The 15428-nt window shown below is 32.2% G+C and overlaps 1 protein-coding gene across 1 annotated transcript in view; it reads right to left on the reverse strand.

Moving 5' to 3' along the window:
- The window catches only part of Trpm (transient receptor potential cation channel, subfamily M), a 1045900-nt gene that overhangs the window by 264124 nt on the left and 766348 nt on the right, over positions 1 to 15428 (reverse strand). Inside the window, exon 6 of the mRNA XM_085816215.1 lies at positions 9254 to 9425. Coding sequence (XP_085672341.1) covers positions 9254 to 9425 — 172 coding nt within the window. The remainder of the gene's footprint in view (positions 1 to 9253; positions 9426 to 15428) is intronic.

Consider the following 15428-nt stretch of genomic DNA (forward strand, 5'->3'; position numbering starts at 1 on the left):
ATGTGCGAGCGAGTATACACGCAAATTTTAATACACTACAGTTAAAACACTGAAAATTAGCTGTGCACATCCTTATGCAGTTATCTATAGAAACAGCGAAATTTCATTATGCGTAATTGATAAAATATGCATCGACGAAATAAAGTTTCCAAAATCCTTCACCTGTCAATTAAAATAACTAACTAGATTTGCAGCCTAATTGTTTTCCGTTATAAAAAAAGAGTTAAATTATTCCCATTAATAAGTCATTATTTAGATGTTTTAATCGATAATCAACGTTTAAAGTACGCACACACGCACACATATATATGTGACGTACCAGCTTTTGTCCGGAATAAAGAGATTGGTGAAGAAATATAGATGTAGTCGTAGCTTAAATTATCAGACGATAAGTTCAAAAAACAGGATCCATTTATTATTGGTCAGAGAAATAGCAGTTACAAAAATCATATTTCCGGAGTAAATAAAAAAGAATTACTAATAACTTTTGTATGAAGTTTACTGCATCGTTAAAGAAAAAGACCCCGATATTCCTTTGCGAGTCCTTTAATAGCCTCTGGAAAGGCGGAGCTTCCAAGTACTGACATCAGCCTCGTCAGCCATTCCAGTTCGCTTTAAATATCTCCAAGAACATTCTATAACTGTACGTGTTGAAAAGGCGGGAAAAACAACTTGACTACGGGGCTGTGGATTTAACTCCACGTACTTTCAAATAAGAGACATTTCGCCATTAAAAATGAAAAGAACATACAGTTACAATATTAAGTGTATTTTTGAATTTCATAATTACATCTATAAATTCAGTAATTATTACTTTATAATATTGATTTAATGTAACTAAACAATTTTTATTGGCTTAAATTTTGAAAGCGATTGTTGTACGTAAAGTAAATTTCATACGTTACCGTTGCCTAATATCATTTAACGATGCAAATTACTTCCTATTCTATTAATATTAATGTGTTTGGTTCAGCGCAAATACTCTGCATAACGCTTAGCTGCCAGATTAATTAAATGTTTTCCCTCAGAATGCAGATTCACTCGTTTTCACATTCTGTTTCCCCACATTAGGTAACTGAAATAGAAGGAGAACGGTCAATAGGTAGGCTTTTATGGTATTGAGCGATAAATTCAAAAATTTCGTTTCCTGAATAAGTTCTACACCGTTGATTAAGAAAAAGAATTTGTATTTTCAAGATTTTTAGAAAGAACTAGCAGCTTCGCTGCCAGCCTTCATTTGGCTTTAAAATGTACCGGAAAAGTGGCTGAAGGGAACAACAAACGTTAAATTTAAAAACTGCGTAGAATTTTACTCTGCAGAACAACTTCATAAAAAAGTCATTACGTATAACAAAATTACAATGAAATAAGCAATATCCCTTAATACAAATATTAATTATCCCAATAAATAAATTAACCAACTTCTCTTTAAAAAATCTTAAGAACTCAAATGGTATGAAGGAGGTTAAGAATCCGTGCAGAATTTTACTCTGCAGAACAACTTTATCAAAAAAAAATCAATAAAAATGTATTATATATATAGAATTTTACTCTGCAGAACAACTTTATAAAAAAATAAATAAAAATGTATTATATATATATATATATATATAAATGACAATGGAATATGCCAATTTCTTAAAAACTTATTATTTCTTATATAAATGACATATATTATTTCTTATATAAATGACAATGGAATATGCCAATTTCTTAAAAACAGTGACATAAGAAATACGATGAAAAATAGTTGCCAAACCCATATTTCTAAAAAAATGAAACTATTCAAAATGATGCGATTTCATCAAAAATCTATCAACAACAATAAGACAGGAAAATTGTTGCCAAAATCACATTTTTAAAGATGTGAGAAGTGTACTCGGAAGCTTCATTTAAAATAAATTCAAAAATACAAAATATTTTTTCAAAATTCTTTTTGTAAAAGCAGTCGCAAGGATGAAAGGTTAACGCGTCCAAAAATCAAAGAAAAATAAACTGTACATTTTTAAAAATAAACTTTAAGAAAAATCACGTTGAAAAGGTGTTAAGCTCCCTTTGTTAAGGGAGCTCATTCACCTTAAACCCCTTGTGATCTTCGAATAAGTGACTGTTGCAAGAATTGAGATATTTTATTTATTTTAAGAGCAATTACTTCCAACTTTTTGTTGGTACATAATATAGCTGCTTTGGGAACTAGTAACCAGAAAGTTTGTGTTGCCACAAATATTTTTGTAATTTAATCAGCTTTGTGACAAAATGTTTCGTTTACAGATTTGTTTAATAAAATACATTTTTTTAAACTCAACATCAAATAAAATAAATATTTAACATGAAATTCTTAGAATTTTTGGTTCACAGTAGTTTCCAAATGTTATAAAAGCTACATATTAAATATGGAATTAAATTACGCAACAGAATGTTTTAAACTGTGCGCGCCGTGTGTGTGTGCGCAAATTGTGACGAAACATTTTGTCACAAAACGGATTAAATTATAAAAATATTAGTGGTAACACAAACTTTCTGATAACTATTTCAGAAAGCAGCTATATTATGTACTCAGCTGTGAAAAGTTGGAAGTAATTGCTTTTAAAATAAATAAGTTATCCAAATTCTTGCAACAGTCACATAGTCGAAGATCTTATGAGTTTTAAGGTGTATGAGTCTCCTTAAATAAATTCGTATTGAATCGATTTATTGAAACACGAAATTTATTTTAAGTTCGTAAATAGCTAAGTGCCTACGCTTCAAGACGATGTGAAAATGGAGTGTGTAGAGTAAAATCTCGCTTTCCTATAGCCCAGTATGTCTCAAAATGACACGATTTCGTCACAAAACATAAAATTTAAAAAAAAAAAAAAATCTAATTCAAATTTCGAAAAAATTGCTCCTAGCTGCACTGGTTCTTGTCTAGATGCACCTATGTACCAAATTTCGTAGCCGTGGGTCTATTAGCTTACGCGCAGCGCGAACGAAAGACACACATACATAGACAGACTCTTTCTTTTATTATATGTAGAGATTTCAGGCTACTTTGTCTGCTATAGACATTTAATAAAAATAAGACACATGGATACCGATACATATCGCTTGCGATTAAAATTGCGACATCGAGAAAGATGTTCACTCAATTTCGAAGTTTTGCATCTGCTGTATTCATAATGTTGCTTCGTTCTACGTTATCTGGATTTGGAGTGATTGATGATAACACATGAACACATGATGAAGAATCAAAACACTATTTATTTAACCAATATTACCCAGGACAGTTCCAAAATCACGTTTACAGTCGTCGAAAAACTACGACAAACACGCTAAAACAATTAGCAAGACAGCCTTCAGGCTATAACGGTGAAGATAGCTTCACTGCAAAGCACTATAGTACAGCTCCCGACTCGGTCGATCGCTGTCGGAGATCAACACCCTCAAGATTAACCTTTAAAAGACGGGTGGCCTAAGAATCCACCAGAGCTGCAGTGTCTCAAAAAGACGACTATGGCCGAAATATCGGCCAGAGTATTCCCCCCCCCCAATCCTTCAGGGTGCGGAGATAGTCATTGTCCGAATAACCTTCCTTGCCACTTATGTGAGATGACCTTCGCGATGAACAGCAGAAAAGAGAACAAATTCAACAAATACTTTTATTATAACACAGTAACACGCCGAATAAATACTAATTCAGAAGTCAAACGACAAAAATCAGCGTTATATTTTTTAAATTTTCACAGGACTAGTTTCGATGGTTTTACCGAACCACCATCCTCAGCTGCAAAACCGCAAATGAACAAGATAGGAAATAGTGATTAGATAAGGTAAGAAAGCCTGGGCAAGAATAATCAAGTGACGCCATCTATTGGTGAAACCGAAACTAAAACATAATTTCTTTAAAGGCCAAAGGCAAAGATTCTGGTTTCACCAACCGTTCTGGTTGTTTTACTTCTGGTTTCACCAACCGATGGCGCCACTTCCTTATTCTTGCCCAGGCTTTCTTATCTTATCTAATCACTATTTCCTATCTTGTTCATTTGCGGTTTTGGTGATGATGGTGGTTCGGTAAAACTAGTCCTGTGAAAATTTTGAAAATATAACGCTGATTTTTGTTGTTTGACTTCTGAATTAGTAAATACTTTTATATTATTCCCTAGTCTCTCATCTGAAAATTAACAAAGGCGACCTACAGGAAAAGTTGCAAAAGAGTAGTAGTTTCCCTTTACAATAGCAGCTAAAGGGGGAGGGTGGAAATGCATTTGGATTTCCCGTCTTTTTAAGTAAAACCATTCCAAACTCCCCGTCTCTTAAAAGGTTAAACTCGACGATACACTGCTACTCCGTATATCGCCAATTTTGTCGCCAAGTGGGCGATTTCGCGATAAATATGGAAACCCTGCTTTCTCTTACCATTTTCTGGCAACCCTAAACCCGCTCAAAGAGGATCAATAGATTTTCAGTTTTCATTGCAGGGGTATCATGGAATTACAAGATTACAAATTACTTTTCTAAGAGTTTTGCGATGATTTGTGTTTGACTGCATTGCTTGTGTTTGATTGATGACTGCCATTGTTATTGCGACTTATCTCATTTGTCTGATGGTAACATCAGAACAAGCTCGCAAAATTCATCGAGGCAAGAGTGCAAGGATGCGCCTGTCGTTGATAACAATCAACAATAACACATTGTTACCAACATCGACAAGGTAACAATGTCGTTGGTACAATAACAGGTGACAATACGACTCCGCTCAGTTCCACTCCCAATGTCGATGGAGATCATCCCCGGGGGGGGGGGCGGGTTCAAAGGTTTTCCACCCCTTACCAGCAATTTTTCGAGAGGACTTTCGGCTCGCCACATATTTAGAGTGCCGCACGGACATTATACATTCACAAACATCCATGGCTTCTCCGGGGTACGAACCCGGGCCTTTCGGTACGGCATTCAGCTTCGCTTATCACTATCCCGGTTGGGCGGTGACTACCATCGTAATGCCGATATAGAATCAATTAATTGAACAGGAAACCTCATCGATATAAAGAATATCAAGAGCATCATAATTCAACCCACCAGCCCCTTTCTACGTATGACTTACGAATCGCGAAACCACATTATAAATCTTTAGAAAGAATGCCTTCGGGGTGGACAATCTGAGGGAAATTGGTTTGCCTTTACGTTATACATATGGAAACCATGAAAGTGTCTCCATGGCAGCCGTTGGACAGCATTTGATTTCAGGGCATTTGTGTTTTCAGTAACAAGGGCTAATGGCAAAGCATGCGAAAGCTATCTGCTTAACCCTTCCCCGTGGGCTATAGGGCCCAATTTCGAACGTATTATGGCCATTTAGTTACTTATTTTAGACAAAAGAAACAGAAAAACAAATCTACAGGGTCTTGCACATCCTAAACCATATAAAGGAGTAAATTTTAAGTCTTCATAGTTTACTGAAATTTCTCGAGAAACATTTAAAGTAGTGAAAACGCGGGACATATATGTCCCAGCCTCCTGGAAAAGGTTAAGAAGGATGTCTTCGTGGAGGGCATTCTAAGAGAAACTGTATTCGTAAAAGTATTCTCATTCATATACATATTACACCTAGGGAAAAAACAGTTCCCATGCAGCCATCCTATTCGCCAGGATTCTCAACACGGATCTTAACTACTAGTGTTCAGTAGTCTTATCCGCTCGGCTGCTGTTGATCTAAAGGAAGCAACCTGGAACGGTTAGTACAAAAACGACAGATGAATTTCTGCTTTTTGTGGCAAGTTTAAATTTTAAACTGTTAAGTTAATGGCTGATGAACGAAGTTGGGAAACGTATCAGTAAATGAAAAACATTTACTACAAATTGTTTAAAAGAAGTTCATAAACGTAATGTAAAACGTAATTCAAAAAACCTGATGTGTACACCACATGACTTCCTTGTATGGAATATTAAATTATACGCATTTTTCTTGCATTTCATTTACACTTATTGGATTGAATTAAACCTAATACTTCGTCAACAGCGCATAAACCACAATAGAATAAATGCATTCTTTAAAATTCACACTATTTGTTTACCATAGCGACACTTTGGCGTTAGATTCACTTAAAAGTATTATATTTCGTTCATATTATAAATGAGAATGCACAAAATTTATATCATTTAAAGAATTATCTAATCGTTGACATACTTTCTATTCAAATACTATAATAAAGCTTGAACTATGTATTGAAGAAATTAAGCAAACAAAACCAAAAAGAAACAGTTTTTCACAGACGATTGAGTATTTCTCATTCAATTAATTCAGTTCTCACATTACGACAAAGCAAAAATACATAAAAACTCAAAATATCTGTATTAAAAATTACGAAGTAAATCTTAAACATTTATTTCATCGAAAAAATTCCAGAAAGGATTAAGCATAATTTAATTCGCAATAAGAAATGACGGCGTTATCTTTGTTGTTGCCAAGCTAAGTTTCTCTAGATTGGGAACAAATCCGCTAGTCTACTGTTTCAAATGTAAACAAGCAATGGCCGCCATAAAAAAATTATTAGGCTTAGCGGCACTTAAACAGCTTTAAAATTGTTGATTATTCTAAAATTATTGCGTACAGATTTACTAAAGGCATAAAAACCTTAACCGGAAGATAAGAACAACATAATTCAATCATTTTTAAAGCAAAAAATGTACAATTTACAAACATATAAGAGTAAAGATACTGAGATTACTGAGCCGGGTAACAGACTGGATATATATATAAATATATTTATATACGTTTGGTGCGACCGATTGCAACCAAAATACGAGGTGCACATCTACATGTTATAGCAGTCCTATATACAAAATTTCAACGTTCTGAGGCTACTCGTTTTTGAGTTATGCAAGATACGTACGTACATACGTTCGTACAGACGCCACGAAAAATAAAATCTCTCCAGAATTCATTTTAAAGCAGTTGTATAATTGTTTTGAAGGAAACGAGTCTTTCATTCTGTCCTTACGTACAGATATCACGCAAAATTATCGTTAAATTGCATTCGATAGCGGTCAAAATGGGTATTTTCGTTGAAATATGCTGGCTGAAACTTTTCGCGATTACAATACTTCCTTTTTACTTCGTACAAGGAAGTAAAAAGGGCGTTTTTATGACCACAAATTAGGAAATTCATAGTGGATATCAAATGAAAACAAAACCTTCATTCAAAAGAAAACGTCGTATGAGTATTTTAAAAATATAGTACCTTTAAAGGGTAAGTGAAGGTTACAAAAGGTAAAAAAATGAAGGAATAATCTTTTGAAATCCTACATGACTGGTGCAACATAGTTTTAAAACACTGTGTTTTAAATTCTTGCCCACAAATTTCTTTCTTTCTCGTTCATTTCGTAGCAATAAGGAATGAATTTAGGAAAAGTACAGTGTAAAAAATTCTATTACGAAATTTTGTATATAGGTAGATGATTTTAGTGCAGTTATATGTTAAATAGTTGTATTTTTCTATATAATTTTAACATGAAAAGTTAAGAGAAGCGAAGCTTGACGGAAAAGTCCCAATACAGGGGCAAGTCTGTTTAGCATTGAAAAATGGCTATCTCACTAAATTGGCGAGATATCGCCAAGCTGGCAACGGTTTGGGCGACTGTTGTTTGTAGCCAAACTTGGCGAGCATTTGAATCCGGTTCCCCTATAACTGTAATGGATATTGTAAATGAATAATTATAATCCATGTTCTGTGTAACTGTATTCAGCCATCATATGCCTTCCAGTAACTTCTGGAAGCAGAAAGTAATAGAAATATCTCGGCGGCCGGGAGGAAACTATAAGGCCGGAGAGAGCATCTGCTCTCAGTTACTGTTGTTAGTTGATAGTTCAGCCGTCAGTACGGATTACCGATTACTCCAAGGTTACCTTCGCTGTTTAGAATGCCCTTCTTATAGTTCTTTAATTGGCTTTTGAGAATTATTATTGTGGTTTAAAAGATTCATGTTTGAGCCCTTTAGAGATAAAAATAATAAATTTTTTGTTGATTAAATATAGTTAGGAGTTTGTACATATATGGATAATTTTAGCGAAATTGTTTTATTTCTCTGTATAATCATATTCTGAAGGAATGATGCTCTGTCGAAAAATTAAGAATGCAATCTATTTAACATTGAAAAAATGGTTATTTCGCTAAATTGGCGAGAAATCGCCAAAAGTCGCTAAACTTGGCTAACCTTAGGTGACATATTGGTCCGGTACCTGCATCTCTGTAATAAGTAGTGTAACTGAATAACACTAATAATATTAGCTGCAACTCTATCTGGCCCTCATGTGCCTTCTAGTAATTTCGGGAAGGAGAAAGTAATAGAAACATCTCAGCGGCGGGGCGAAAACTATAGAAGAGTGGAGAGAAAAATCTGCTCTTAGTTGCTGCTGTTAGTTGATAGTTTAGCGTGAGTACGGATTACCGAGATACTTCCGGGTTAGCTTCGCTGTTTAGATGCGCTTTGCGCATTGCGTTGTGTTTAACGTTCTTAGTATTGTGTAGTTAGAACAACTGATTGCACTCTGCGACACTGTGAAGAGTTGCAAGTTTATTTTTGCGGAAAGTTCCAGAACTATGAAGTGTTGCTATTGATGCAGTAAATTTTATCAACATGTCAGCGGACTTATGTGCATTCAATCTATTACAAACCCGCATGCAATTCTGATATTACGAAGCAATATTAGAAGCTGACTTCTTTTCAGCTGTTATAATCCCTAGTTTCAATAGGTATACATCCATGTTTTAAATAATTTCAAACCTGCTCCATAAATAAATTTAAAAATTACTATAATAAATCTTCGCACAAGAGGAAAATTTTAATTTAATACTTCAAATTCAGAATAAAAATTACTATCAAATTCACGCATACGGATTCGTATGATTTTCTTAAAAGGAAACATTTAACAGTAAACATTTTATTTTTATAAAAGAAAACTTTTTATATTTTTTAGTGTTGCCTGCATATTTATTGCGTCAAATCACCCGCATTTATAAAATTAATTTATGCAAATAAATTACGAACGTAAAACTTTTATTCTTCATTTTCAGCTTAACGACTATACGCATATATATCAGGAACATGCTTAAAGCATGTTAAATGAGGCTTCAGCTGAAATATCGTATTAATTGTACTATAGTGTCATCAGTACTAGATTAATGTCAGAAAAAGTATTACATTAAATTTCACATTTTTCACATTACAAGAAATCGGTACCATTAAGAGAGGATATAGGATTTCAAAATCTACTTACGCGTATATATTTTCTGCTGAGATATATATTTCTCCAACTTCTTTCGCAGCGCAATTTCGGCGCCATATTTTCCGACAGTTCCGTTGTCTACGAGGATGAAATACGAATGATGGTTGTTGAGAACGGCAAACCGACTCTTGGGAGATGAAATGCTGTGGTATGGAACGTTCACCTGAAATGACAATAGATCCAACTTTAAAAAAAAAAAAAAAAGACCATTATGTTTCTATGGTTTTTGTTCATACAACTCAAAAATAATAATTCGCAATTCTTTTTATACTAGATTTTGATGATTTCCAAAGTGAAATGCATTCCTTGGATATACGGAATTATTTTGTTAGTTTTTAAGGGGACTCATACACCTTAAAACCCATAAGATTTTCGAATAGGTGACTGTTGCAAGAATTGGGATAACTTATTTATTTTAAAAGCAATCACTACCAACTTTTTACAGCTGACTACATAATATAGCTGCTTTCTGAAATAGTCATCAGAAAGTTTGTGTTGCCACAAATATTTTTATAATTTAATCCGTTTTGTGACAACATTTTTCGTCATGTTTCCAACTTGCGCGCACAGTTTAAAACATTCTGTTTCATAATTTAATTCCATATTTAATATATAGCTTTTATAACATCTGGAAACTACCGTGAACCTAAAATTCTAAAATTTTCACGCTAAATTTTTATTTTATTTTAAGTTGAGTTTATAAAATGTATTTTATTAAAAAAATTTTTAATGTTTTCGTCCATAAATTTTTCAATATTAAAATATTCATCAGATTGTTGGTTCAGTTAGAAAATAGTGCCCATATAAAGAATTCTATCAAATCTCAAGTATGTACCATTAGCCATTTTTAAAATATCATGCGCGCAAGGTGGAAACATGGCGAAATATTTTGTCACAAAGAGGATTAAATTACAAAAATATTTGTGGCAACACAAACTTTTTGGTTACTAGTTTCCACAGCAGCTATATTATGTAGTCAGCTGTAAAAAATTGGAAGTAATTGCTTTTAAAATAAATAAAATATCCCAATTCTCGTAACTGTCATATATTCGAAGATCATGAGGGGTTTAAGGTGTACGAGTTCCCTTAAATGATAATTATTTATTACAGAATTCTATCAAATGTATATGACGGGCCATTTCCTTGGAATTATGAAGAAGTAATTATCTTTTATACAAGAAAATATACAGCTTAGGAAACCTGAAGTTCACAGATTAATTTCAATTAGTAATTAGTTTACCAAGGACCCAGAAACTGGGACCAAAGCACCAAGAACCAATAAATACTTCACAAGCAGTTAGCATGGAGTCTCATTTTTTGCATTTCTCCGTAACGGAATCTTCACGAATATTTATTCATACTGCCATTGCATACGCATTTTATTACTTAAATTTATTATTTTTAATATGACATATTGTAAGCTTCAGTAATATATATTAATTATTTAGTTAAATCTAACAGAGAAAGAGAGTTTTGCAAGAAACGCTGCAGAAGTAAAAACGCATAAAATTTGTACAGGATTCTCGACAGTATTACCCTTTTGATAAACCAAAGACACTGAGGTTTTACAAAATGCAGCATAGTCAATGATTAAATTACATGACAATAATTTGAGAGGATTGCGTTAAAATTAGCAATGATATATTTAAAATTAAAAGGAATAAATGCATTAAATAGCTTTTTAATAAACTGAAGACACTAAGTTTTTACAAAATGCAGCATAGTCAATGATTAAATTACGTTACAATAATTTGAGAAGATTGCGTTAAAATAGCAATGATATATTTAAAAAAATAAATGCATTAAATAGCCTTTGACAAACGAAAGACACTCAGTTTTTACAAAATACAGCACAGTCAATGATTAAATTACGTTACAATAATTTGAGAAGATTGCATTAAATTAGCAATGAGATATTAAAAAGAAATAAATGCATTAAATAGACTTTTGATAAACTAAAAACACTGAGTTTTTACAAATTACAGTAATCAATGATTAAATTAAGTTACAATAATTTGAGAAGATTGCGTTAAAAATAGCAATGATATATTAAAAAGAAATAAATGCATTAAATAACCTTTGCTAAACTAAAGGCACTGAGTTTTTACAAAATACAGCACAGTCAATGATTAAATTACGTTACAATAATTTGAAAGGATTGCATTAAAATAGCAATGATATATTAAAAGGAATAAATGCATTAAATAGCCTTTTGATAAACTAAAGACAGTGAGTTTTTACAAATACAGCACAGTCAATGATTAAATTACGTTACAATAATCCGAGAACATTGCGTTAAGATAGCAATGATATATTAAAAGGAATAAATGCATTAAACGTTACTTTATAACGACCTATTTTATATTAAACCCATTTAGAGCGGCTGAACACTGGTAGTTCGATCCGAGGTTTGAATCCCACAAACGCGCCGAATGCATGTGCATCTTCGAGGTTTTCCCCATGTGTAACGCGAACACGAGCCAGTTTCCCTTACAAAGTCCTCCACGAAGGCATTCTTTCCCTAGGCAGACAGATAACCCTCGAAGCTTTGCCGCTTAGTAACATAAACCAAACTTAAACCCTTTTAGATGATTTTACATTATTCTTGGCAACTTTCGATTTTAGTGATTTTTAGTAATTCATGATTCTGTTTTTACATGGATCCCTAGGAGAGTTTATGATATACTACTACTCTTTTATTGTTTATCTTTATATATTACATAACAATTTATCAAGCTACGTAACTTTCACATATTGCTTTATGTTTCTATAAATAAAATTAATGTATATTAATTATATAAATAAACAGATATAATAATTATATAAATAAACAGATATTATAATAATTATATAAATAAACAGATATATACATTGACCACATACACATGCATTTTTCTCTGTTTAATTTTTATATACATTTTATACTTAAAACATCACAGGGCTCAGGTGTGTAAACAAAATGCAGCAGTGTTACACATAATAAGGTACTGCGTAGATGTTCCATAAAGGAGCATTGCGTTGACAATGATAAATCGAACAACCACGCACCCCTTTCGGCTTACACACGTGCAAGTAAAAAGCAATTACTACATGCAAGCCAAGATTTCTCTTAGACTCATAAATTTTATACAGCAAATCCTTTCTTTTAAACAACTACTAGAGCAAGAGTCTATTGTTAGCAGAAAAAAGGTTAAAACTTATTATTATGATTGCATCTTCAACAGCACCACGCGATCATCAATCACACTCGACAGGATATACGAGTCAAACTGCCTTAAGGCTTTCACACGCGAAATATGAAAGAACTGTTACGATTATTAAGACTAATATTCGTATTTTATAATGTTCTAGCGGGCTGCAACCAAAGCAAAATTTGTAATTTCTATGCAATTCTTTCCACGTAACAACCAGTTCGTAAATAATATTTCTCTTGCCAAACCAGGAAACAAAAACATTTGACACTTCAAGTTATACGTACGACGCGATGATTTATTTATATTTTCTTTAATATAACAACATTTTCTCAATACCCATAAAAGAATCAACGCGGCATTAATATATCGTACCAATTATACTAACTTGAAACAAAAAAGTTTATATTTACTTAAAATGCTAACATTAATGAAAACGTTTTAGACTAACCCAGTGGGCGGGGCTCGCGTCACCGACATGTCGAGAAGAAAGAGTAGGGACGATCTGGTTTACGTTAACACTGAAACCTATGGCGTTTGTATCACATAACTCTTTTTATTTATTAAATGTGATACGTTGTATAGTGATGAGATTATAAAAGCCGCAGTTTTTTCCAAATAGGATTTAATATAGCTCATTAAAGCACTTTTTACTGCATTTCGCCCATTTGTTTTTACGCGTAACTCTTGTACAAACATCTTTACTTTGGTACTTTACTTTTATGAACTTAATTTTGCGTAAAAATAAAGTAAAATTAAATAAGATTGATACTACGTGATGCTTTGAAATAAATAAGGTAAAATTAAACAAGATCCGATATTTTTTTTTTTTTAATTTAATGAGCATTTTCAGGCAGTGATTTTCCAAACTATTATAACATTACAAAACGATCATACTTATTTGATTATATGATCATTATATTATTAACATTAAAGTGGATTAGTTATTTTAATAATTCATAAAATTCGGAGCATAAAATTTTCTGAGCGTAATGAAGGGAAAAAAAGAAGGTAAAATAAAATCTAGAAGAACTCAGATTTTATATTACGCCCAAAAGGAACCTTTTTTTAACGTTTTGTGTGTTACCTATATTTATTGAATATCATGTTCTACGCCCGTAAACCACATACATTTGAAAACAGCATATCTTTAGAATTTCCGAACTGGAGATAAAACTGTTATTTTCCGCACAGTGCTCGCTCTGAACTCGTTGAATTTATTAATAAAAAATTCGTTAAAGTTTTAAAAATATGAAATAGATTAAAACAAATTCGAAATTCGGCCGTTCAGATGCCTAAATTCGTATGGAGGATTACATTATTCAAAATTTGATGGCTCTAGATTGCAAGGAGACACGGACATTTATAGTAAAACAGCGCAAAATGTCGCATCGAAACTAACAGCCTTTCTAGGCTACCGCCCCTTTAGGCTAATAAATTAAATTAACATTAAATAAAAAAAAATTTACCCAGAACGAAAAATAAATTAAAAAATTAATCACTATAAAATACAAGCAAAATTAATTATTACGGTTAAATACAATTTTAATATTAGAATTAAATGTATAAACATTTTTAAGGAGTCAAACGTGTTTATCACTATGATGTATTATGAAATATAATTTAAATAAAATTCCTCTATAGAAATTGTGCGATAATACTCATCTATAATTTTAAAAAAGCAGCACAATTTAAAATTTTTAAACACAACTTTCAAAAATTCGTTTTTAAATATTTTAGTATTTTTTACTTATTTACACCAATAAAAAGCATAAAAATTGCAAGATAGATAATTTCAAGCAAGCATTAAAATTAAAATTATTAATAATTTTAATTTTATTATTAATAATTTTAATTTTAATGCTTGTTTGTTAAATTATTAATAATTTTAATGCTTGTTTGAAATTATCTATTAGTTCAGATTAAAATATTATTTTCTAAAAGAAGTAGTTACAAATTTCCTTACAGCATAGGAAAAGCTAAAAAAATAATCCAGTCCTGAAAGCATGCAGTAGCTTTATAATTATTTGGAACGTTAATTATGCTTGATAAATATGCTAAATTTTTAAAAATCAATCTCAATTTCAAAAATAAAAATATGTAGAAATTCTAATTTGTGAAATGAGGCGCTACAACCAGCTTTTTCTTGACAATTATACACGCTGCAATAGGCAACCAATGTTAAATTTCTGCAAGTCGTCCCTACTCCTCCGGATGTGATCAAGGTGACACCCGTTTGGGTTAGTCTATTTCTTATAAAGTCCATGTTCGACATATAATGACGTCACATGTAATTGCTTTCTTTCTTCAACGTCAGAATATAACCTTATATAATAATAATAATATGTTTGAAGTTCGGCGAAGCTATTTTAATTTCGCATTCTGTAAAACTAATAAATTGTTTTATTAACAAACTCTATGATTTGAAAGCGATCAATGGTAATACCTTCTGATATAAAGCATTTATAATCTCCAACCAGCGAGACTGTTGTCACTCGGAAAAAACAGCGCGAAAATTAGTGTTTTCAGAAGTTTTTAATTAATATCTCGGCTAATTAAAGTCAATCGAAGATGATAATGGTGGAAATGGTTCCCTACAAATTTCTGGAACAGGAAATAATATATTTAATGCTTGTCAAAGCTATTTTTATTTCATATTTTGTTAAACTTGGATATTTTTTATTAACAAACCTTACGATTCAAAAGCGAGCAATGGCAACACTTCTCGAAATAAAGCAGATTTTTATCTCTAGCGTGCAAGACTTTTGTAACTGGGAAAAATGAGGACGAAAGTATGAGTTTTTAATTAATATGTCCGCTTATTAAAATCATAGGAAGATGAGAATGGTCGAAATGGCATCTCACGAATTTTTGGAATTCCGGGTTTCCTTCTTTCGAAATTCAACTCTCCGCCGTTCCGGAAGAGATAATGCCACACACAGACGCGCAGAGATATTAACAGTATAGATTTCATA

Source organism: Stegodyphus dumicola, chromosome 4 (genome assembly GCF_044657685.1).
Source record: "Stegodyphus dumicola isolate Sdum_Otavi_A_Nest chromosome 4, ASM4465768v1".
In the NCBI taxonomy this organism is placed as follows: domain Eukaryota; kingdom Metazoa; phylum Arthropoda; class Arachnida; order Araneae; family Eresidae; genus Stegodyphus; species Stegodyphus dumicola.